The following is a 23,605-nucleotide window of genomic DNA, read 5'->3' as shown; positions in this document are numbered from 1 at the left end:
GGTTTGAAATCAATGAGGATCAAGGTGACTCTTGCAGTGTAGACTTCAAGAAAAAGAGGATTCACTTTTTTTTCCCCCTTTGAGCCAAAGGAAGAACAAGGTAATTATCAGATCACTGTAGGAACGCTTTACCTCGGGTCACCTTGCCAATCCCCTAGTTACAACTCCCAGATTCTTTAAAACCCACCAAGCGTCTCTCTCTGCTAGTTACAAAACATGGCGCCGACCCTTTCCGTCTGGACACCGGGCCATGCTCTCTCTGGTGGGGGAAGGTCTCACCCAGCAGCCTCTCCCTGGGTGAGAGATGATCTCAGCAAACACGGGGGTCCAAAAATCCGGGACACTAAACCCAGTCTTACCCCAGGAAAATCTCCAGGTACACACAGGTAGACTGAGCAAAAATGTCCACTATCCAGGCAAACTGAGGACCATCGATGCAGGCTTTAAGGAAAGCACCTATTTGTCCAGTCCCCAGCATCAACCATGAAGGGAACCCCCAGTTGAAAACTATTCCAGACAAACCCAGCCAATCGGGATCTTGCCGCAGGCACGCTGGCTCTGGGGGCACCGGCCCCGCCGGCTGGCCCACCGTGTGTAATAAACAAATCGGAAGTGGAGGCGGCGTGGGCCGAGGGGAAAGCAGGTGCTCCGGCACTGCTTCCCAGAGCAGCTTTGATAAATAACTGAAAAGCTCGGGAAGGAGGCACATCCCTCCTTCCCCCTCCTTTCTCTGGGAGAGAGTGTACTTTTGATTTCTCCTTTCAGACTCAACATGTGACAGGTTTGGGAGGGGAGAAACACACGCTCTGTCCCACGGGGCAACGCCATGTTTGCAGTCCTTGCTATGAAGCTCTGCTCGGAGGGGAGATCCGAGACGTTCATCTCAATGTACCACACATATGACTGCAAGGACTCAGGGAAGAAACAGTCTCATGGAGCATTCGGCTTGTTAAAATCAAAAACAAATGGAGACCAGCGTCAAACATTCTCCGAGCGGACAAAACCAGTTCAGTCCTACAAGCAAAACTTCGTTTAGCTGATTTTGCAAGGCTAACTTGACCTGAGGTGTTTCGTGCTTCTGCCTCTGGAAATCATAGACATATACATACACAAACACAAACAAAAACAAAACATTTTCCAATGACTGACATGAGATAACCACGAACCAATTCCCCCTCATTTAAGAGAATTCTAAAATTATAACTGATCACTAATATTATAACCAATAAACAGTCCATGTTTTCTCACGACAAAAGCTGCTTCCTAACATATACCTCTGAGCCTCCCCCCACGTACTGGTCTGAGGGCTCTCGGCCTGCTAACTGTCTCCTTGGTGTGTGCACAATAAACCTTTACTGATACTACTTCGGTGACTCCCTCATTTTGCTTCTGTGATTGGTGACCTTTTCAAAGGCTCAAGGCCCCATCGTGCGATAGGTGACTAATTTTAAGATGATAAATATACCTGACTTCCATTTTTATTTTGTTGGCAGAGCTGGCTAGATCAAGCTGCCAATATGTTCCCAAACCTGAGCCCATTAGAAAAAAAAGGCTGTGTAGAAAATAGGTTGTGTACATTCTGGGGAACTGAGACGTGCTGTCATAAACTTCTAGAGCGGGGGCCTTGGCAGTGACACTTGGGGCAGGCTCCAACACCTGAGTTCGCAGTAGGAAAGAGCCAGGCAGCCTGACGTGACCCCATGGAACCGTTCTTAGCTCTTCTGATGGGCTGCTCGGGGCAGATCCTTTGGGCAACTGATACTTTTGATTATGTTTTTAATTTTCCCAAAATAATGCAATTATTTTACAAGCAAGGAAAGCAATCATGTTGGTTGATGGTTATTTCTTGCTGTTACCAGATTCCTACCCTTCACTGACCAAGGCCATGATACATTTGACCTTTTGGCAGCCTCTCAGGCCAGAGTCAAGGTTCCTGGCTGAAAAGCGGCAGAACGCAGATCTTCCGCTTTCATCACCGTATTCAAATCAGCCACCGCCAGGATGCAACGGGACATTTGCTCTCCTAACTGCATCCTTTACCTTGCAAATCAGAAGATCTCCTGCTTGACTCAGCCTGTTTGGAGCATAATGACAGATAATGTCAAGGGAACCAACTGCTCTAAAACAGCTTTAAAGACCCGATTTCCACCTAAGGGGGCGTCCTCAGAAGGTCGAACCTTTCTCAGAGCCTGAAAGTGGTGTCACAAAGCAGCTCACACTACCCTGGGCCCTTTATACCTTCCTTCACGACAACCCTGGAGATGGGGCCAGTTGCAAATGGTGGCCAGTCTCAGGGACCCGAGAGATGACTAGGAACAAAATTTTTATAAGAAGAAAGAAAAGTCAGAAAGGCAGCTGCATCCATCAGTCAGGCCAGTCATGGCTTGAGCTGAGTTCTGGAGCCTTCCATTGCCAGGCAGTGACCCTTCGGTGACCCTCACAAAAGGGAAGGTCCTGGGGAGCACTAAAGGGCCAGGGTGGGTGGAGTTGGGGAAAAAATTATTTATCAAGCAAGAAAAAAGCAGTTTATTTATCTTTTTCCTTTCTTTTTCTTTTCTTTTCTATTTTTTTTAAGATTTTTTTAATTTATTTTTGTTTGAGCAGGGGGAGGGGCAGAGGGAAAGCAGACTCCCCGCTGAGCAGGGAGCTGGATGCCTGACTCAATCCGAGGACCCTGGGATCATGACCTGAGCTGAAGGCAGATGCTTCACCTTTCTGGGTGGATGTCTCTAGTTATCCTAAATGATGCACCAGGTATCAAGCCATTTCCTTAAGTACTGTCATTGGAAATCATACCTAAAATTCTCTTTTGGGGGGAAACACACAACTTACAGTGTGTAGTTGGGAAATGAAACTGAACAATTCACAAGAGGGTGATGCCCCTCTCTTGGGAAGGGTGAGTGTGTTGAGAGACGGCCCGGAGGCTCACATGCAGGGGCGGGGAGGCAGGTAAGCCTCCAGCACCTGCCAGGTGGTTGCTGGCAGCTAGGAGAGCCCTGGATTCCCTCTCGGCCAGCAGACAGCGATTCCTTCCATGCCACTCTCTAAACGTCCCTTGTTCTGTGCTCTCTACTGGGGCTGCGCCTGGTCCCTTGCTTACATTGAGTTCCGCAGGGCAAATGACAAATGCATCTGTCAGAACATGATCAATTAAAATGAATCATGGATGGCCCTCCTCCCTGTTCTAGAAGCCTTGGCATTTCATTATTGAGATCATCATACATATCTAAGGAATTATGGAGCGTCAGGATTGGAAGGCTCTTGAAAACTTCGGTCCAACCTCTCTATCTTACAGCTTAGAAAACAGATGGAAGCCCAGAAAGACTGGGTCATGGGGGAGGCCACACGGCCAGGTAGAGGCAAGGCAGGAAGAAATCTGTGGTAGGATTCAAGTCTTCACTTGGAGCCAGGGCTCCTCCTCTCTTCCCGGGGAAGGGGGGTGGGGTGAAGGGGGGGCGGTTGGCAGGAAGATCCAGGACAGGACAAGGCCTGGGAAGGCACAGTTTGGGAGATGCAGGAAGCCCTTGGACAGCCTGGAGCTGTAACTCAGCTTCTGGGCATTGAAGCTGCTGCAGGAAAGTCCCTTCCAATGACCCAGCAAAGAGTTTCCTTAAGGGGTGCTCAAGTGCCCGAGGCCCGAACAGCTTGCCGGCTGCAGGTTCCAAGCAGATGGAGCCATTCCGACGGGCTCATCAGCAGCTCCTGAGAGCTTTTGTGCTGGAATCTGATCCCTGGGAACTCACTTTAAACCAGGCTTCTTAATTTCTATGTTATTAGCATTATCCATAGGATATCGTATAGCTTTTTCCCCAAGGCCTTTTGCATTTATTTTTCGTGTAACACCCATTTGATAAAGACTCCATCCTTCATATAGACAGGTGGACAAAGGATATTTGGAAATTCTAACTTTTCCTACAGAAGTGAGAGGGCCTGCCTTTACACATGTTTGCTGACATCCGGGGACTCAAGAAGGATGAGCCAGCAACCCCCTGTGAGGAAATCTGGCTCAGGCTGAAAACAAGGGGCCATGAACTTGCTGACTGCAAAGCTGGACTACAGGCGAGGTCCCCAAACCCTGACCCCGTCTGCTCGGAAAGACCTCGGGAGAGCGATGGAGTCCAGGTCCCCACCTTCAGGGAAAAAACCATCATGTTCCATGTTTATCATCCTGCTGCATTCTTCCCAAGGAACAGAGATATGTCAGGGGATCTTTCTGGCTAAGGTCTCTAGCCACGGCACAGATAGCGGGAGTCGATTCAAGAACGGAGCAATGTGGGATGCAACTGAGCTGCTCCAGGCTTGGAGGAACAAATTTAACCCGGGCGCTATGGGGAAACTAGAGGGAGAGGTGCACAGACACCTGCCTCCTTGGAGAGGAGAAGAGAGTCACTGGGGAGAGCAGGGAGGGGTGGCCTCTGCAGCCGTTTCCGGCTTCATGGGCCAAAGTAAACAAAACGAACATTTCATATGGGAAATACCATGGAAGTGACAGGACCCTCCACGGGACCCTCCGTGAGGCTGAAGAAAGGCACCTGGATGCCTCGGCACCAAGCCAGCTGACAGTGGAGAACAGGTGCTGGGAAGAGTTTCATCTCCCAGCAACTGGAAATAGAACCACCACATGATCCAAACTAGAAAACTCCTAGAGTTTTCATCTAGGAGAGAGGCGGGTCCATTGAGGACCCATTCAAGATGGTGATAGGATGCCCAATTAGCAGTTCTTTATTCCTTACCTAACTGAATTACATGGCATAGTGACTAACATTTTAACAGCGAATCCCATGTTATTTTCATTAATAAAATTTTACTGGGGCTCCTCCGTGGGTCAGTTGGTTAAGCGTCTGCCTTTAGCTCAGGTCATGATCCTGGGGTCCTGGGATCGAGCTCCGCATCAGGCTCCCTACTCGGCGGGGAGTATCTTTCTCCCTCTCTGACACCCCCACCCCGTTCATGCTCTCGCTCACTCTTTCCCTCTCAAATGAGTAAATTTAAAAAATCTTTGAAAACTGTTTTATTATATTCTTTTTTCTTTTTATTGTTTACCCTCAGAAGAACACTTAAGATGAGATCTACCCTCTTAACAAATTTTTAAATGCAGGACACAGTATTGTTAACTCTGGGTGTTATGTTGTATAGCAGATCTCTAGAATGTTTTCATCTTGCATAACTGACAGTTTGTACCTTTGACCAAAACCTCCCCGTTGCGTCCGGCTCCCCTCAGCCCTGCCTCTGGCCACCATCATTCTACTCACGGCTTCTGAGAGGATAACTCTTCAGAAACTCATGTAAGTGGAATGTTTTTGCATTTGGCAAGATTTCGTTTTTACTAAAAAAATAAAGCTGAATAAAATTCCATTGAAGATGCACATGCCACATTTTCTTTATCCATTCAGCCGTCGCTGGGCACTTAGGTTATTTCCATTTCTCGGCTATTGTGAATAATGCTGCCATGAACACGAGTGTGCAAATACCTCATCAAGATCCTGATTTCAATCCATTTGGATGTACCCCCAGAAGGGAGACGGCTGGACCATATGGTAGTTCTATTTTTAACTTTTGAGAAACCTCCATGCTGTTTGCCACACTCCCACCAACCCTGTGCAAGTGTTCAAACTTCTGTAAATCCTGGCTGACACTTGTTATCTTCGGCTTTTTTCATAATAGCCATCCTAACAGGTGTGAGGGGACATCTCATTGGGGTTTTGATTTGCATTTCCTTGATGGTCAGTGATGTTGTGTACCTTTTCATACCTACTGGTCATTTGCATTTTTCCCTTGGAGAAATGTCAGTTCAAGTCCTTGGTCCGTTTTTAAATTGGTGGTTTTTTTTTTTTTGCTATTAAGTTGTAAGTTTTCCCAATACATTTTGGAAACTAACCCTTTAGCAGAACTATGGTTTGCAACTGTTCTCTCTCATTCCACAGAGAGTCTTTCATTTTGCTGATCGCTGCTTTTACTGTGCAGGAGCTTTTGAGTTTGACGTAGTCCTGCTTGTCTATTTTTGCTTTTGCTGTCATTTCCGAGAAATCATCACCAAGACCAGTATCAAGAAGCTTTTCTCCTACGGTTTCTTTTAGAGTTTTAAGGTTTGGAGTCTGTGTTTAAGTTTTTAGTCCACTATGAGTTGGTTTTGGGGTATGATGTTAGCCAACGGTCCAGCTTCTTCCCTTTGCATGTGGACACCCAGTTTTCCCAACACCATTTACCAAAGTGGTGACCCTTTCCCCACTGTGTATTCTCAGGTCTCTTGTCTAAGGTCAGGGGACTGCTTACGTGCGGGTTTAGGTCTGGGCTCTCTTTCCTGTCCTGTTGGTCTCTGTGTCTGCCTAGAATACTAGAGTATTCTGACTCCTGCAGCTTCGTCACATATTCTGAAGTCAGGAGGTATGATGCCTCCACTTTTGTTCTTTGTCAGGACTGCTTTGGTGACTTAGGGTCTTTTGTGGTTCCATATGAGTTTAGGAATCTTATTTTTTAATGTCTGTGAAAAACACCATTGGAATTTTGATGGAGATAGCATTGAGTCTACAGACTGCTTGGGGTAATATGGACATTTTAACACTATCAAGTCTTACAATCTACAAAGATGAGGTGTCTTTAGATTTATTTGTTTCTTCCTTCATTTCTGTCATTGACTTTTTGTTTGTACTTTTCACTGTTTAGGTCTTTCACCTCCTTGTTTTAAGTTTACTTTTAGTATTTTGTTCATTTTGACACTACTGGAAATGGGATTATTTTCTTAATTTCCTTTCCAGATAGTTGTTAGTACATAGAAATGCAACTGGTTTTCCTATGCTCATTTTGTATCCTGCAAGTTTTCTTAATCTGTTAGTTCTAATAGCATTTTTGATAGAGGCTTTAGAGTTTTCTATATAAACGATTATGCCTTCTATAAACAGATAATTTCACTTCTTCCTTTGTGATCTCGATGGATTTTATTGCTTTTTCTTGCCTAATAGCTTTGGCTGGGACTTCCCGTACTATGCTGAATAGGAACAAGAGAGTGGGCCCCCTTGTGTTCCAGATCTAACAGGAAAAGCTTTCAGTTCTTCACTCCTGAGTATCTTAGGTGTGGGGTTGTCCTATGTGGCCTTTGTCATGTTAAGGTACATTACTTCCACACCCAGTTTGTTGAGTTTCTAACATGAAAGGGTATTAAATTTCATCAAATGCTTTTTCTGTGTCTATTGAAATAATCATAAGACTTTTATACTCCAATCTGTAAATGCAGTGTATCACTTTTGTTAGCGTGTGTATGCAGAACCATCCTCGTATCCCAAGGAAAAATCCCACTTGATCATGGGGTATGATCCCATTGATGTGCTGCAGAACTTAGTTTGCTAGTATTTTCTGGTGGATTTTTACATCTATGTTCATGACAGACAGTGGCCTATAGTTTCCTTTTCTTGTAGTGTCTTTATCTGGCTTCATTATCAGGGTAAAGCTTGCCTCATAAAATGCGTTGGGAAGTGTTCCCTTCTCTTCGATGTTCTGAAAGAGTCTGAGAAGGACTGGCATTAGTTCTTTAAATGTTGGGTAGAATTCATCACTGAAGCTATCCGGTCCTAGGCTTTTCTTTGTTGATAAGTTTTCGATTGCTGATTACAAGTCATCCCTCTGTTCAGATTTTCTGTCTCTTCATAATCCAGTCTTGGTAGGCTGCATGTTTCTAGGAATTTGTCCATTTCCTCAAGGTTGACTGATGAATAATCATTCATAGTAGCCTCTTTTGACCCTTTTTATTCTGTGGTATTGATTGTAATGGTTCTGCTTCCATTTCTGATTTTATTTACTTATGTCTCCTCTATTCTTAGTTAATCTAGCTAAAGGTTGGTCAATTTTGTTTATCTTTTCAAAAAACGAACTCTAGTTGTGTTGAATTTTCTATTGATTTTTTTCATTCTCGATTTCATTTATTTCTGCTTTAAACTTTATTATTTTCCTCCCTTTGCTGACTTTAGGCTTTGTGCTTTTTATAGTTCCTGGAGGTGTAAGGTTAGATTGTTTATATTTACTGATCAAGGCAACATTATAGACCAAATGGACCTAACAGACACCTAGAACATTCCACTTAGAAGCAAAAGAATCACGGTTTTCTCAAGGGCACACGAAGTGTCCCTCAGATATGTCACATCTTAGGTCATAAAACATTTCTTAACAAATTTAAGGAGACTGAAGTCATACCAACAACCATGGAATAAAATCAGAAATCAAAAACAAAAGGAAAACTAGAAAATTCACAAACAGAGGAAATTAAAAAGCCTGTTCCTGAATAACCAATGGGTCAAAGACATCAAATGGGAAATCAGAAAATACCTTGAGACAAATGAAAATGAAAACAAAATCTACGAAAATTCCCGAGATGCAGCAAAAGCAGTAGTAAGAGGGAAGTTTGTAGTGACACACACCTACATTAATTTCTCATCTGAGCACAAGGAGCCCCTAGTGTGTTCTCAGTGTGCGAGCATGTCCTACTGTCACCACCGGGTGGCAGTGTACCTACACACCGCATCCGGTTTGGAGCAGGCCAAAAAAAAAACCCCTTTGAGGGTAAAATGTGATCAACTGAATTCAGTAAGCAGTGGGATGAGCCACCCGGTCACCTGCTCTGATGCCTGGACGCGGGGTGAATGTTAGTGAGGCCCGGAAGCAAGAAATTTCAAGGCAGAGCCATGTTCACCTGACAGAGGGACACTCTTACTGATTTTTCCATTTGCCCCACGGTTCAGAGTTTCTTCCTATGTCTTACTTACCGAAAACAACTACTGCAAAGGTAGCAATTGCCCTCTGAGATAGAGACGCAATCCAGACTTTCAAGACTCCCCGGCACTGACAGCCAGGGCCGATGTCTTTCCTCACCAGTTTCGGGAGAGTCACCGCGGTTCCCCAGAAATCCCAGCTACTCACCGAGGTTGTACCACATGTCTCTGATTTCGAAGCCGATCTGCCTCCTCATATCTCCATACCTGGGAACCGAGGACAAGGGAAATGCTGAGTCACTCTTTTGAGCATTTGGAAATCAGACTTCGATTATTTTTAAGTGAAACGAAAGTCTCCCAGCACGGAGACAAACAAAGAGAGGATCAAAGCTTCTCTTGCCACCAAAGGGAAATGAAGGAGGAAGAATCCAGCCAAGGGAGTCTCACCTACCCATCCCCACCCCCCACCCCCCACCCTGCAGGGAACTTGGGCGAAGTCGTGGAGGGTAAGGAAGGCATTTTCCTTCTTCAGTCTCTAATGGCAAGAGGACGACCTGGGTCCCTAGCCTGAGGGGAAGCTTGTTTTCAGAGCCTGCTCTCAGCATCTGAACCCTGCAGACACCAAAAGACATCCTCCAGCCCCGCTCACAAAACCAGCTCTCACAGGTTACAATTAAGCCCCAGAGTGGACAATCAGAGCAGGGAAGGCCTCTTTCAAATACCTCCCACCCTTCCTTAGCACTTTCCGTGTAAGGAAGTGCTCTGCACCAAAAGATGTCAACAAACATTCCTGTTTTTGTTTATCAGGGAAAAGAAATGTTAATTTTCCTCCCACCGGGTCAGCAGAGGAGGTGTGCCTTTCGTGAGTAAACACAATTTGATGCTTCAGAAGATAAACGTTTATTAGTTTGTGAGCAATTTCACTTTTCCTTTATTGCCTAAGGAAGGAACTGATTATATTAAAAATAATAATTTGCGCAATTATCGTACAGGATTACAGTTTAGCAGCTGCTAGGTCATCAAGCTGCTCTGTTCGTCCTCACGTCAGCTCACATGGAAAGGGAAGCGGCTGTTCACAGATGACCTGGTTGGGGCTCTCGAGGCAAAACGCCTCCTGGTCAACCCACAGCCGTCCAGGGCTGCCACCGTAGAGGAGTCTCCAGGGCCCTACGCACCCAGCTGTCACTTTCGGCAGGAGAGGTCTGCGGACCTCCTGCTCTCCATCCGAGGAGTGCCGACGTGGGTGACAGAGGGAGGGTCTGGGGAATGCAGCCATCGCAGCGCCCCAGGGAGGAGATGCCTGTCCACTGTCAGCAAAGCTACTGGACCCAGCCAAGGGGTGACAGGAGAGCAGGCTCCACTGTCCAACTGGCACCCCACATGGCCCACAGTCCATACGATCGAAGCCCCCTTCAGTTGTACACCCTTCCTGGCCCTGGGGGTCCAGTTTCCCGACTCCCATGTGGCTCATGCATAAATGACAGAGGCCCCCAGCGGCCGCTACAGCCCGGGGCCGGGAGAGGATACAGCCCACAGGCTCCTGGCAACCACCAGGGAGACACACGGCGCAGCACAGAGCCACGCTCACACCCAGTGCTGGTGCTCGCCATGTAGGTGGGCGAGTCGTGCCTCGGCGGAGTGGGCATGTGCTGAGCCAGGGGAGCTCCAGGTCACAGGCCTGACCCCCAGGGCCTGCCAGCACATGTTCAGACCCCAGCCTACGGAGCCGGAGCCGGAGCAGAGCCAACCTGAGCACCGCCCCTACCCCGCCCCCGGCCAATGGAGGTGGTGCGAGCTGGTCACAGCAGCTGGCCTGCCACAGACTGACTCAAGCTTTAAATACTCTTCCAACGGCTGAGTGATTCCTTCTGGTTCTGGAATAATCTCTCACAAAAAAGAAGGATGGCTAAAATGCTAGGTGGTTTGGGTCACTGCGGAGTGACCCAATGTCTGGTGTCCTGCAGTGATGTGTCATCTCCCCGGAGCTGGGGTGGACACCTGGAGACCAGGAGGCCCACGTGGAGAGGGAAGCCTCAGCACTCCTGCCTCTCCCTGGACACCCTCTCTCCTTGTGGGGTTGGCAGAGGAGGACATGCTCGTGGATGTCCGATGCACATTTCCCAGTGACACTATTCTGTCCTGGATGTGGACAATGACACGTCCTCACAGGATTGGAGGACGGGGGATGGGCGATCAACAAAGACCTGACAGCACAGCCCTCGCTAGGTCCAGGCCTGCTGTAGCAAGGGGCTAAAATGCTGTTTTCATACTCAAATAAGACAAAGGTACTCAGAGCCAGAACAAAGGTAACAAGGGGAACAAGGCGCTGGAAGGTGAGGGGCAGGGCTGACTCTCTGGCAGAGAGACTGATCTTTTCTTTAGTTTTTATAAGAAGGCAGCTTTGATGAATCTATACGCATCTCGGCGTAATCCCCCAATCCAGTTATGGCTGCCACCAGACCTCAAGAGGGACTCCCGAACCGTTCATACCTTCCTCCTGGGGAGGAGAAAGCAGCCGTGATGCGGAGTGCGGGGACCCGGGCTCCTTACACAGCCACGGGCTCCCAGGGCTGGTGGCAGCCTTACGGAGCACAGCCAAGTTCAACTCTGACAACTGACATTTGAGGAGGGAATGGAAGCGGTTCCAGAGGGAGAAGCCCAAGGACCTGGCCGAGTTACAGGCAAGGAGAGAAGAAAGAGAACCCGATCTTCAGACCTCAAGGTCCGTGCTCAGCCCCATGGCACACATCTCGAAGCCTGGCAAGTCCGGACCTCCATGACGCCACGGCACAGCGCTGTGTCACATCTCTCAAAGGGCCCTGGTCTCATCTGACTCAGGTAACAAGACTACCGGGTGAGCAGAGAGAAGCTGCTGAGGCCCTCTTTCCACTGAGGAAGCAGATTCCCAGAGCTGAACCACTGCGCCTGACCCCACAAGGCTACAGCAGCAGAAGCAGAGTCACCTGGCGCGTCCCATCACGCCCCACCCACCACACACACAAGTCAGAGCGCGCCTGAAGGCTGCCAAGGGGGCCGCTGAGGAGGCAAGCTTCCCACAGCCAAAGCTGTAGTCCACATCCAGCCCCGGAACTCTGGGCTAAAATAGCATATGAATCTGGTCTCTGGGGCCTTATCTCAGCTCCTGGTTTTATGAATCTTCATCCCAAAAAGCAGAAAACCCATGTCCACCACAGATAGCTCAGGCCTGGGGATAAGCCTTGACCTGCGCCTAAATCTAAGCACTCTGGGCCAGTGACCTGGCCGCTCTGACCTTCAGTCTCCTCATCTGTAGTACTGGAATAATGATGTATGATGTTCCATCTCCCCAAGTTTCTGAGAATGAGAGACATGACGTCCTTGTATGTTCTAGAGAGCACTCAAGCCAGGCTAGCTGCTTCCTTTAAAAGCCCAGACGAGACTTCATCACAGGAACCCCCTCGTGGTTACAATGGTCATTTACATTGATTCATTCAGGGAACATAACTCACTGATGCACTGATTACTGAATACTCACTGGAGGCCAGGCTCAGAGCTATTATGGGAAAAGTAATATAACATGGAGAACAAAGTCCACAGACCTTCGGGCTCTAGTAGCATGGTAGCAGACATTAAACAAATAATCGCACTAGAACAACACACACAAATGTACATACAGTAGTCCTTCGAAGTCTGTGATCATGGCCCTTTAGGAAAAATAGGAGTGAGAGTGTAACAGTGGGCCCAGACTTCCGTGCAGTTCCCTGGGACAACTGACCCTCAGATATGAAGAAGGAAAGACAGAATCCAGGCATTCTGGGCAGATGGACCAGCAGGTGCAAAGGCCCTGTGGCAGGGACAGGTTAGGTAAGTATATGGACCAAAGGACGATGTATGGCTAGAAGACAGAGAGCCTGCTCCTTCCCTTTAAGAGACCAAGGGTGATACAGTGTGACCAAAGGCCACAGAGGCAGCTTTTTAAAGATTCATTTTCCAACTATTTTTGAAATAAGAAGTAGGTTTTACTTCACTAAGTAGTGCACATATAAATATCTGTGTAGGACTGTTTTATGAAATAACACTTAACCGTACTATCTTCAGTAAATTTGGATGCTTTCTTACATTTTATTTCACTGAAAAAAAAAAATCTGTTGGGCATGACTGTTGTGGGTTGAACTATGTCCTCCACAATATCATGTTCAAGTCTGAAACCCTGGGACCTGTGAAGGGGACCTCATCTGGAAATAGGAACTTTGCAGGTGTTACCAGGTTAAGGTGACATCATACTGGACTGCAGATGTCAGAGGGGAGTTAAGTCCAAGGACTGGCGTCCTCATAAGGGGAGAGATATTTGGAGACATGGGAAGAAGGCCACGAGAAGACGGAGGTCGAGTGTGGAGCCAAGGAGTGCCAAGGCCTGGGCACAACCACCAGCAGTGAGAGGCACAGAGCATGTTCTCTCTCTGAGCCTCCAGAAGGAACCACCTCTGCCCACACCTTGATTTGGACTCCTGGCCCCTGACCCGGGAGACAATAAACTTCCGTAGGTCTTAGCTGTCCAGGCTCTGTTAACTTTGAGGGCAGATGACTTAGGGAACAAATACAAACACCCATTAAGCTGCCATCATGGCCCAAGGAAGGGTCGAGGGGCAGAGCTGAAGCGCGCCATCTGACGGAGGGAGGATGGAATGAGAAGCCCGAAGACCAAGGCGTGAGGGGCTCCCCCACTGCAAGGTCTAACGGAGGGTCAGGAACCTGACGAGGGAACAGAGACACCAGAAAGGAGGAGGAAAATCTCCATGGGGTTCTGCAGAGAAAGGAAAGAGGAAGATCGTGTGGGGAGTAGGTGGAGGCTGAAGAAGGCGGACAGACACAGAGGTTGCTGGAGGGACATGGTGAGGCAAGATGTGCTGGGTTGAATGGCAAGTCCCTGGGGGGAGGTGAGAGGAGGTGGGACCCCATCTGTGACCCAGGGAATCAAGTTTACTACACACAGGGCTTGGATGTGCCACGGTGCCCTGCACCGTCCAAGGTTTACCATGTGGACAGAGCACATGGGACACCTCCCTTGGCCAGGGACTTGGCACAGGTCACTGTTCATTAAATCTGTCTCCCTGGGCCCCCTGCTAATTCTGGTTTAGAGTGGAGTTATTGTGAATAATTGGAGACTCTTAACCAATGAGCATAAACACAAACTCTACTTTCTAAACCCTTCCTTATTATAATCTGGGGTCCCCAATCCCAGCTTCAGATCAGCCCACACTGCAAGGTGGGGCTTTTTGCAGCTTTGTTTGGGTTTCCCTAAAAGCAATGTCTTTAGTTTGACCTAACACACGACCATCTCAGAACCCCGTGCTCAGGAAGATGGAGATCTTGGTGTATATGGAATTTCAACCTGGTCGCAAAACCTGTCCTCTCAGAGGGTGTGACTCCTGCACGAAAAAACACATAGAAATAAGTAAATAAAGATGAGATACAGCGTGGAGACCAACCGAGGAGACGGTCTTTGTGGAGAGCGCTCTCCGCACACAGCTTCAAATGCATGGACCTGGGGTTGGCCTTCAAACTTGACTCTCGGGCTGAAAATTTTAAGTGAGCCTTTTATGCTGAGATATGTCGGATGCCCGGTGCCTGAACCCCTTTCTCTTCCAGAACGAAGTCTGGTCCTGAACACAGAAGGCTGTTTGCAGTCACGGGTCACATTGTCCCACACGAGGACACACATGTCCTGCATACTAACGTGGTCAAGCTGGCTGCTGATGAACAGCCAACTTTTTTCTATCTGAATCATATTCCCTAAGTCCCCGTAATGTCAGAGGCTGGGGGTGGGGTGGGGGTGGGGGATGGGGTGAGGAGAAATAATGATCAGTTTTCTCATGCCTGTGACACCTCTATCCTTTGCTGGGAGTCACTAGCACCAAGGGTGTCTGAAGGCTGAGTCAGTTACATTTTCTTATTATAGACTTTGATTCCTGGTGGTTATTTATTTTGTGGTTCATTGGAAAATCTCATACTCAGTTTGGGTTTGATATAACCAGTTCTCTGCATGGTCTGGCCCATTATTTTATGCTACTCGCATACACATTGGGGAAAGTCTCTGGAATGAATATCCTAATTATCTCCCCAACTAGGTCATCAGGAGGGCAGAGAGCTTCACGTGAGGGAAGGAGCAGGTAGATCTTCTGACCCTGGGATTTCCTGTTGTCTGGGGCCCCATGCCGTCAGCCAGGCAGACAGGAGCAGACGGTAGCTTGGCGGAGGGGAAGAGAAGGCAGGCTTGAGTGTGAAGGGTGTGAGGGCAGCGGAGCTCCTCACTGAAGCCCTCACTCAGAGATGCATTTAGTTGACTTCAGGAACCCTAGAGCAGCAGACTGGCCCAAAGGGAGGCAGCCAGAGGCTCCTGAAGGGGGGTGGCATCCTTCTGCCTTCAGAGCTCACGGGTTTCCCCTCTAGAAAGAGAGAGCCAGGTGAATTACCGGGTGTGCCCTGGGTCAGCACCGGGCCCTTTGCTGAGACCCGTGAGGTCGATTCCCAGATCGCTGGGCCTCCCACTCTGCCCCAAGCCAGCAGGGTCTAGCCACTCACTCACACTTCAACAATCCAGCGCATCACTCTGCTCGTGAAGCAGGCCATGGCCTTGGGGGCTTGACGTCCCCTTTGAGGATTGGCTGTCCGTGGGCCCGTGGCTCAGCCAGCCAACCTGGTAACCTCCCTGTTCCTACCCCACCCAGTCTGGAAGCCTCTCTCACCAGAGGCCTTGGGGCACCCCCGTCCACTCCCAAACGTGCATGTGCAGGCTGTCAAGGCGCCCGCTGGGCCCTGACACTCCACATGATCACCAACTGCCCGAGACTGTGAACTTCTCGCCTTGGCGTCCCGAGCACCAGGACCCCGAGCACGGACGGGACAGGCACACGATCCGAGACTGTGAACCTCTCGCCTTGGCGTCCCGAGCACCAGGACCCCGAGCACGGACGGGACAGGTACACGATCCCTTTTCACTAGAACCACTGGAAGCAGATTAAAACCTTTCTAGGCACTGGGGAAATTGAACCATGTGGGTAGGATGACTTCAAATATGTCTTATGTAGCTTTTGGTATTTAGAACTAAAACGGCACATTGATTATAAAGTGTTTAAGGTAGAGACAGAGGCATGATGAGTACAAGAAGCACAGGTGAACCGGCCACATGTGAGGCACACGGCCTCCCAGCCCACAGGCGCTTGTCTCCGACAGAGAACACTTCTGCCTGGTGGCCCATCACGGCCACACACCGAGCCTAGGTCCCTGGGAGAGGGCCCCTCAGGGTGTATAAGGGGCTGAGGCCGTCCTGCCAGAGTCTTGCAAAGACAATTTCTAAAACGCTTGGGTTCCCCACTCCCCCTTGGGGAAATCCAAGAGAAAATTTCAAAGGGAAAATCCGCAGTCTCTCCTTGCCACGGTTATGAGGAAGAGAAGACTCAAAGCTCCATTTGGAAGCCCTGCATCTCTGGAAGGGAGACACCAGCTGGCCGTGTTTCATTTTCCTTGGCTTTGAACCCTTTGAAGGCACAGGGCTATGTGGGAAGCAAGTGTTTTCTTTGGCAGTTGAGGACCCTGTGTGGACAATGCATGTATGACGTGGCTTTAGCTTAGGCTGTTAACATCCGCAGGCCAAAAGGAGGCCCAGCACAGAGACACCCGGCCCTGGCCTGAAGAAAGCTCGGAATCAATGGTTTTACTCTAAAAACCTCACAGGAGATGCAGCTCTTTTAAGACAGATTTCTGGTTTAAATTCTCTTGTCCTACAGGCATCTTGAAGGGTTGGCCACGCTGTGCGCTTGGCAGAGAATGGGTTGTGCTGCCGGCTGGAGCTGGGTCTGGATTCCAACCTCACCGCACAGCGACCCCCGCACACACGAAATCCACCTGCCACGTCCTAGCTGTCATTCCACGGGACTGGATAACAAGGCGTCCCCGGTGCCCGGGGCTGGCTGTGAGTAAGCTGTTTGGTGCTCAGAGCGTGTGAGTTATCTCTGCCTCTACTATGGAAATTTCCACCATGAGCACATCGAAACAAGGGCAGAGACAGCCACCAGGTACCATCCCTAACTTCACATGAGCCCTGAGAAGATGTAAATCTGGCAAAGTGGAAGCTTCCCGACGGAGCCAGTCCCCAGAAGGTGCCACCTGGCGTCTGTCTCTAGAGCCAGGGCTGGCAGTCAGACCCCACGTGGTCTGCGTGTAGGCAGAGCCCGCCTTCCCAGCAGTGACCAGTGGGTGAACATCTTGGTTCAGAACTGCCTGGGTTAGAATGACTGGGCGTGTAGCACCGGCCATGTGACTTATTCAAACATGTTTCACCTTCCTTTCTGGAAAGTTAAAGATGAAAAGGGAATCCAATGAACAACTTCTGTTCTGGTTTTAATGATGATATATGAAAACTGCACTCGGAGCGCTTAGAAAGTCACTGGCGTACAAGTTCAATAAATATTTGCTGACATAATTCTCACTTTGAAGGGATGACGTGCTATTGGTGAGGCCAGCAAGTGAGAGACGTGCTCAAAGAGCAGGAGGGGCGCTGAGCCGTGCTTTTGCCATCTTCTGAGACTCCCTCTGGAGTCTCCAATGTCAGGGAGGGACAAAGTCTTAGAAAAGTCAATGTAAGGCAGAGGAATTATGAAACAACACATAGGATCCGGTGACACGGAGACATGGGAGCAGCAAGAGAACTCTGTCAAGTATTTATGAAAGGGGTGCTCAGAGAGAGAAGTTAGGGAAACTGAGGCAGAGAGGTGGCAAGACCCTCCAGGGCACCCAAGGCCAGAAAGCATGGCAGGATTCAGAACTGAAGGACCAAGGCAGCGACGCAGGGCTCCTGAGAGGTGAGGATCACCCAAGAACTAGTTTAGCCGTTTGGATCTCCCACCTCGAGCAGGACCTGGGTAACCTCAAAGGAGGAGACCCTGGGCAGCTCTCACTCTAACGGCGTTCTTCAACAATCTCAACTGTGCCAACCGCTTGCACGAGATGCTTCCTTTCTCGAAGGATCATTGCACAGCAGACAATAAAGAAAAGCACATGGGGAAAGACATCAGGACGGTGCAGAGCAGAAGTGATTATCTCCTGAAACTCCCATTCTGGGTGGTGCTAGCGGTGGTGAGTGACAATGACTAGAACTCACCAGAATGAACCCTGCAGTTTTAGATCTTGATCTGTGGGCTAGAAAAGGCAGCACCAGAGTCGGGATTTGGAACCGACCTTTCAGGACACGAGGATTACATCTCCAGGTGCACACCCAGCTGGTTTAGACCTGACCCAGAAATGATGCTAACAGACTGGCAGGCTCCTACCCGCGATTTCAGGGCTGGACGCAGACTTACTTGTTAAGGATTTTGGCTCTCTTCGCACTTGAAAAATTCTCCAGTTGCAAGGACTCCTGAGTGAGGAAAGCAACAGCCAGGTGGAAGTAATTGTTCCAAAGCTGAAAACCAGAAAAGGGGAAATGCTGAGTGCCGGATAGCTTACTAGCGGGTCTCAGAATGCTCGGAGGCGTTCCTCATCTTCCTGCACACTCTTCTGAAATGTTTAGAAATCCACACCCACTCTAGGCAGGTGGTGAGCCAGCCGGCCACGGTGTGGTTCACGGCCATGTGTGGGCACCGAGGTCCCAGTGCGCGTGCTCAAATCCTAGCTCTGCCACCTCCTCGGGCAACTAATCTAATCTCCTGGGGCCTTGGTTTCCTGAGAGGTAAAAGGGGAGTCTCACAGGGTCCGTCTCCTGGGGTTGCCAGAGGGTCACAGGTGTGAACAGGGGAGAGGCTTCGGCGGGGGGCATGGGAGGCTGCGGAGCAAGCAGTAAGGACAAGATAATGTTGTTTCCTGTTACCGGGGCATCGTGGAGCCCCTTTCTTACTAGTATATAGATTTCTATAATTTACGACTTTTTCGGGTACCAAAAATGTCCATAAACACTAGATAACTAAGAAAGTGAGTTGGAAAAACTTTGAACATTTTATATTTCAAAGACTTACAGGTGATACATGGCTTAACAGATGATTTACTATGAAATGATTTTTTTAAAAAGATTTTATTTATTTATTTGACACAGATCACAAGTAGGAAATCACCAAATAGGCAGAGAGGCAGGCAGAGAGAAAGGAAGGGAAGTATGCTCCCTGCCAAGCAGAGAGCCCGATGCGGGGCTCGATCCCAGGACCCTGGGATCATGACTGAGTTGAAGGCAGCGGCTTTAACCCACTGAGCCACCCAGAAGCCCCTGAAATAATTTTGTTATAAAGCTCTGACCTGTGGAAGCTCAGTCTACTTGAACACAGTAACCTAGATTTACTGTCTTAACAGTGTCATTATGGGGGCGCCTGGGTGGCTCAGTCAGTTGACTCTTGTTAAGGGCTCAGGTCGTGATCTCAGGGAACTGAGATCGAGCCCTGCGTCGGGCTCCCTGCTCACAGGGAGTCTGCTTGAGATTCTCCCCTTAGCTCTCTGCCCCTCCCCGCTAAAATTAATTAATAGCATCATCATGTGTGGATTCTTAAAGTCATGGAACTAATAGCCCTGGTTGGATCAGTGCTTAAGACCAGGTCAAGAACATCATGACTCAGGAAGAATTCTCGGATCACAAACAGTGATGATTTGGACATACTCCTGGCCTTTACACGTAATTCCTACACCCACCAAGCTTGTTCCAGACGACAGTCTGGGGCGGGGTGGGGGGGCTTCCACCTGCTCCCAGGAGGGAAAGAGCCTGGACAGAGCTCCCATCACACGTCCAAGCTCGAAAGGCTTCCACAATCTTTAGAAGAAACCTGGGGGTGTGGGTTTTCTCGTTTACCAAAGAGGAAAAATATTTATTATATCAAATGAGACAGTTGCAAAAGGCTATGTAAAAATAAACAGTAGCGACTCTATTTTTGGTCACCTGTGAAGTAAGTGGGATTTTAGAGCCTAGTTGTAAGAATGTGTGGTCTTCCATTTACCTAACACTTTTCATGCACGGGGCACTTTCTTCAGTAGCACAGCAGCTCGTTTGATTGCTGCAGAATTATCCAAGTAAGTGCGGGGCCCCTGCTTCCTGGATGCGGTGCAGAGACTCGCACAAAGCCATGGGTTAAACGTGACGGACAGTCTCGAGTGGGGTGTCCCGGGATGGAGCCCATGTGGGGCTTCCTGCTCAGCAGGGAGTCTGCTTCTTTCTCTCTCTCCCTCTCCCCTTCCCCTGCTCGTGCTGTCTTGTGAACTTTCTCTCTTAAAAAATTAAAAATCTTTAAAAAACAAAAAGGTCGTAAAAAAATCACATAAAAATACAAGCCAAAAAACAGCATGTCCTGCGTAATTTGAGGTATGCCAAGCTGTGACTGGGGTGTCCGACCTTGAACAGGGTCTGAGCACTGGGCGGTAGTAATAATGTGAGCTTGGTGTGGGTCCTTTTACAGTAGTTATGCAGGAGAAAGTTCCTGTTTGTAGGAAATACGCATTATAACACTGGGGGGTATTGGATGAGGGTCCTTTGTGCTGTATTGCCAGGAACGGGAGGCAGGCTGGGCTGGAGCTCGGGGACACCGAAGGGGAAGCAGGTGGCAGCCCTCAGGGTTGATGAGTTCAGGGAGAAGGAGGCGTCAGTGGACAGAACTGTGCGGTGAACACAACGGTGTAAGAACATAGCAGCGTGCCCGTCGGAGCCCGTCGGAGCCCCAGCTCCCCGGAGCTCACACTGAAGGCCGCTGCCGCCGTACGACACCCAAGCCCTCCACCTGAGGGTGGGCAGGGGCGGCTGCTGCTGGCTGGAATGGCAGGCCCAATGTACTTCACGCTCCCCAATGGCCAAGGTGCTATGTTGGCCCATAGAACACTGGGCCACCAAGGTGTGTACGCGTGAGGGAAGCAGCCTCGGGTCCTTCCTCAGGAAACCGTGCACAAGAGCAGCGACAACAGACACGCTGGGGAAAAGGAGCCCAGACTCACAGCAGCCACTCTTCCGAAGCACGACAATCTACCCAGCGAGGACGGCGTGAGGCTCATAGGGGTAAAATGGAAAACCCTAATGAAGGACACAAAAAGACGACCTAAATACTCCTGTATGGGATGGGAAAAAAGGAATACTGCGAAGTACTCCCCCTCATCCTGGGTCAGTTCCCCTTCATTCATTTGTAAACTCAATGGCTTCCCAATAAGTAAATGCAGCGTTTTGAAAAAGTAAGGATAACAAGCTGCTCTTGCATTTCGTATGGAAAAACGAAATACAAAAGGGGTGCCTGGGTGGTTCAGTTGGTTAAGGGTCTGTCTTCAGCTCAGGTCATGATCTCAGGGTCCTGGGATCGAGCCCCATGTTGGGCTCCGGGGAGCCTGGTGCTCTCTCTGCCTCTGCCAGCCACGCCCCCTGCTTGTGCACTCTCTCTGTCAAATAAACAAATAAAATCTTAAAAAAAAAAAAAAAGGAAAGGATAGGAAATACAAAAGAGAAACCAAGATGGTTTTGCAATGGCAAACTAATGGGGAAGTCCTGGCTCTACTAACAGGGTATGTAAAACCAGAAGGTAATAACGCAGGGAATTGAATGGATGCACACGCGCACACACACACACACACACACGCAATTGTGTTTTTTACGGTGGTGTTTTAAATCACCGTTTTTACAGTGGCGTTTTAAATCTATTCATGAAATGATATGGGGAAAAGTGAAGTTTAAACTCTTAGCTCTAACACTAACAAAAAAATTCCAGGTAAATTAATCGTCAGGAAGTTTTTTTAAAAAAGGCAGAATTATAAAGTATAGTTAGCACATACTAACTATGTAAAAAAAGTTACCTTTATAACGCTGAGGCAAAGAAGGATTTCCCAAGCAAAACATAAAACCAAAGCGGCATTAAAAGAAATAACAGAATCGACTGCAGAAAAATTAAAAATTTCTATATGATAAGCCTAAACCCATGACTAGGCTGTATTACAAATTTCAACTTAGAAAAAAGAAAGACAAATAGCCCAATAGAAAAATGAGTATAGGGAAAGATCAGTCAGTTCACAGTAGAAATCACACAGACAGTAAGTATTCTCAGCCTAAGTAGCAATCAGAGAAATTCCAACAAAAATAAGAAACAACAATTTTAAAGAAATTGGTCCTGGAGATGGTTTTAGAGAGTGGCTGCTCTCAAAGAAGGTTGATGGGATTGTAAATTGCTACAGAGGATAATGTATCAGTGTCCATTCACGTACACTTTCTTACCACTCCACCTGGCAGCTACCCTTCCAGGAGCCCGTTCACAGCAATGCAGCACAGAGAGGCATTGCCTGCAGCAGGGACAACCCGGCACGGTGTGGAGGTCCTCCGTGCAGGAGGGCCTGCGCAAACACTTGTACATATCCATCGCTAAGTGTGACGGAACAGAGCAAAAAGTACAGAATATAATCCGATTAGCGTTAAAAGCCAAAAGAAAGCACGCACAGGTCTGGATGAATGCTTAACTAGGTATCAGGAAGCGCCCACAGTTAGTTAAAAGTCACTCCGCAGAGGGGAAAAGGGCGAGGAGGGGTCTTTCATATTTCACCTGATGTGCTGGTTTTCAGTGCCTGAATATTTTACAATGAGCATAGACCTGTATTTTAGGATGTGGGAAAATAAGCATTAAGCAGAGAAAATGATACAATCCTTAATATTGTAAAAAATAAAAATAGTAACACTTTAGATCTACAGTTCTTGATACATTAATATACACTTATATTCCACAGTGTAGATAGAACAGACATTTACCATTTAAAAATTATTAAGGAAATACAGGCATGGGTTCCATCTCAATGAAGAGTCCTGCCCAGGGAAACTAGTACCATTTACATCTGGATTTTTTTTTTTTTTTAATTAACAAACTTTAGTAGACTGCGTAATTAAAAAAAAATCATTATTAGCAGATAGATCATTATTATACACCCAGAGTGCAATGAAACTGAAAGTCACAAACTCCAGATGTGGTAAATCATGCCAGGCAACATCAATCCTTATCATTCACACACACACACACACACACACACACACACACAACACAGCCTCCCTCTCCCTCCCCCGCCTCTCCCGGCAAGCACTGAAGAAACAGGGCCCAAACCCATAGATGGGCTGACGCAACCCAGAGCCACGTGGGAGAGGGTCTGGGGGAGGGTCTGTTCAAGGAAAGGCCACTGCAGGTAGCACCCACAGAGAACCCAGTTCTCAAAGCCAGTAGACCTCAGGGATGCAAACCCGCTTGGCCCTGTCTGCAGAGCACCCCCTCCCGACGTGTGGACAGTATGGGTCTGAGTCAGCCTCTCTGCTACAACACACGTGGGTGGCCTGTCTGCTCACTCCCTACATGTCACTCTGATTCCTACTTTTGCTCTGAAACCGCTCCATCTCCCTCCTTGCTAATCGAGCAAATACTCCAAAGGCATAATTTTCAGTCCTCGGGTTCCAATAGTACATCTTGTAAATTCCATTTCCATACCTTGCATGGGAAACCAATTAAGTTCGGGGATTAGAAATCCAAGATATTGGCTCCGACCAGCAATTTGTTTTAGCATATTTCCCAACAAAGGGCACGTCTACCTCTTCTCTTACCTGTAGCTCAAAGTTGGCTTGATCCAGAAATTTTTTGTTCAGCATATCTGCATACTGATTAATCGCTCGCAGGAAGACTCTGAAAAGATCAAGAGAAAATTACATAATTACACACTTAGGCTCGGCACCTCTGTCAGCTTGGCATTTCAATGAGACACAGCCCGCGTCTGTCTGGAAAGTGAGCGCTCGAAGTCCTGTGAAAAGCTATGAGGTTGTGCCAATAAAAAGCCCAGAGAATTATACGCATATGTGCTCCAAATTGATCAAGGAAATCAGCACATGCAGAATAAAAGAAACAGACCAAAATGCTAGCATCTGAAAGTAACATATGAAAAATAGCACTAAAAAAAAA

The 23,605-nt window shown here is 48.2% G+C and overlaps 1 protein-coding gene across 4 annotated transcripts in view; it reads right to left on the bottom strand.

Moving 5' to 3' along the window:
• The window catches only part of DOCK1 (dedicator of cytokinesis 1), a 489,630-nt gene that overhangs the window by 75,449 nt on the left and 390,576 nt on the right, over positions 1-23,605 (bottom strand). For all 4 annotated transcript variants that reach the window (XM_082721511.1, XM_082721510.1, XM_082721512.1 and 1 more), the window contains 3 exons: positions 23,254-23,332; positions 18,038-18,138; positions 8,908-8,966 (listed from right to left, as the gene is read on the bottom strand). In XM_082721511.1, coding sequence (XP_082577637.1) covers positions 8,908-8,966; positions 18,038-18,138; positions 23,254-23,332 — 239 coding nt within the window. The remainder of the gene's footprint in view (positions 1-8,907; positions 8,967-18,037; positions 18,139-23,253; positions 23,333-23,605) is intronic.

Source organism: Mustela nivalis (genome assembly GCF_964662115.1).
Source record: "Mustela nivalis genome assembly, chromosome: 2".
Lineage (NCBI taxonomy): Eukaryota > Metazoa > Chordata > Mammalia > Carnivora > Mustelidae > Mustela > Mustela nivalis.
The sequence above is the reverse complement of the archived record's forward strand: the minus strand, read 5'-3'. Positions and strand labels throughout refer to the sequence as shown.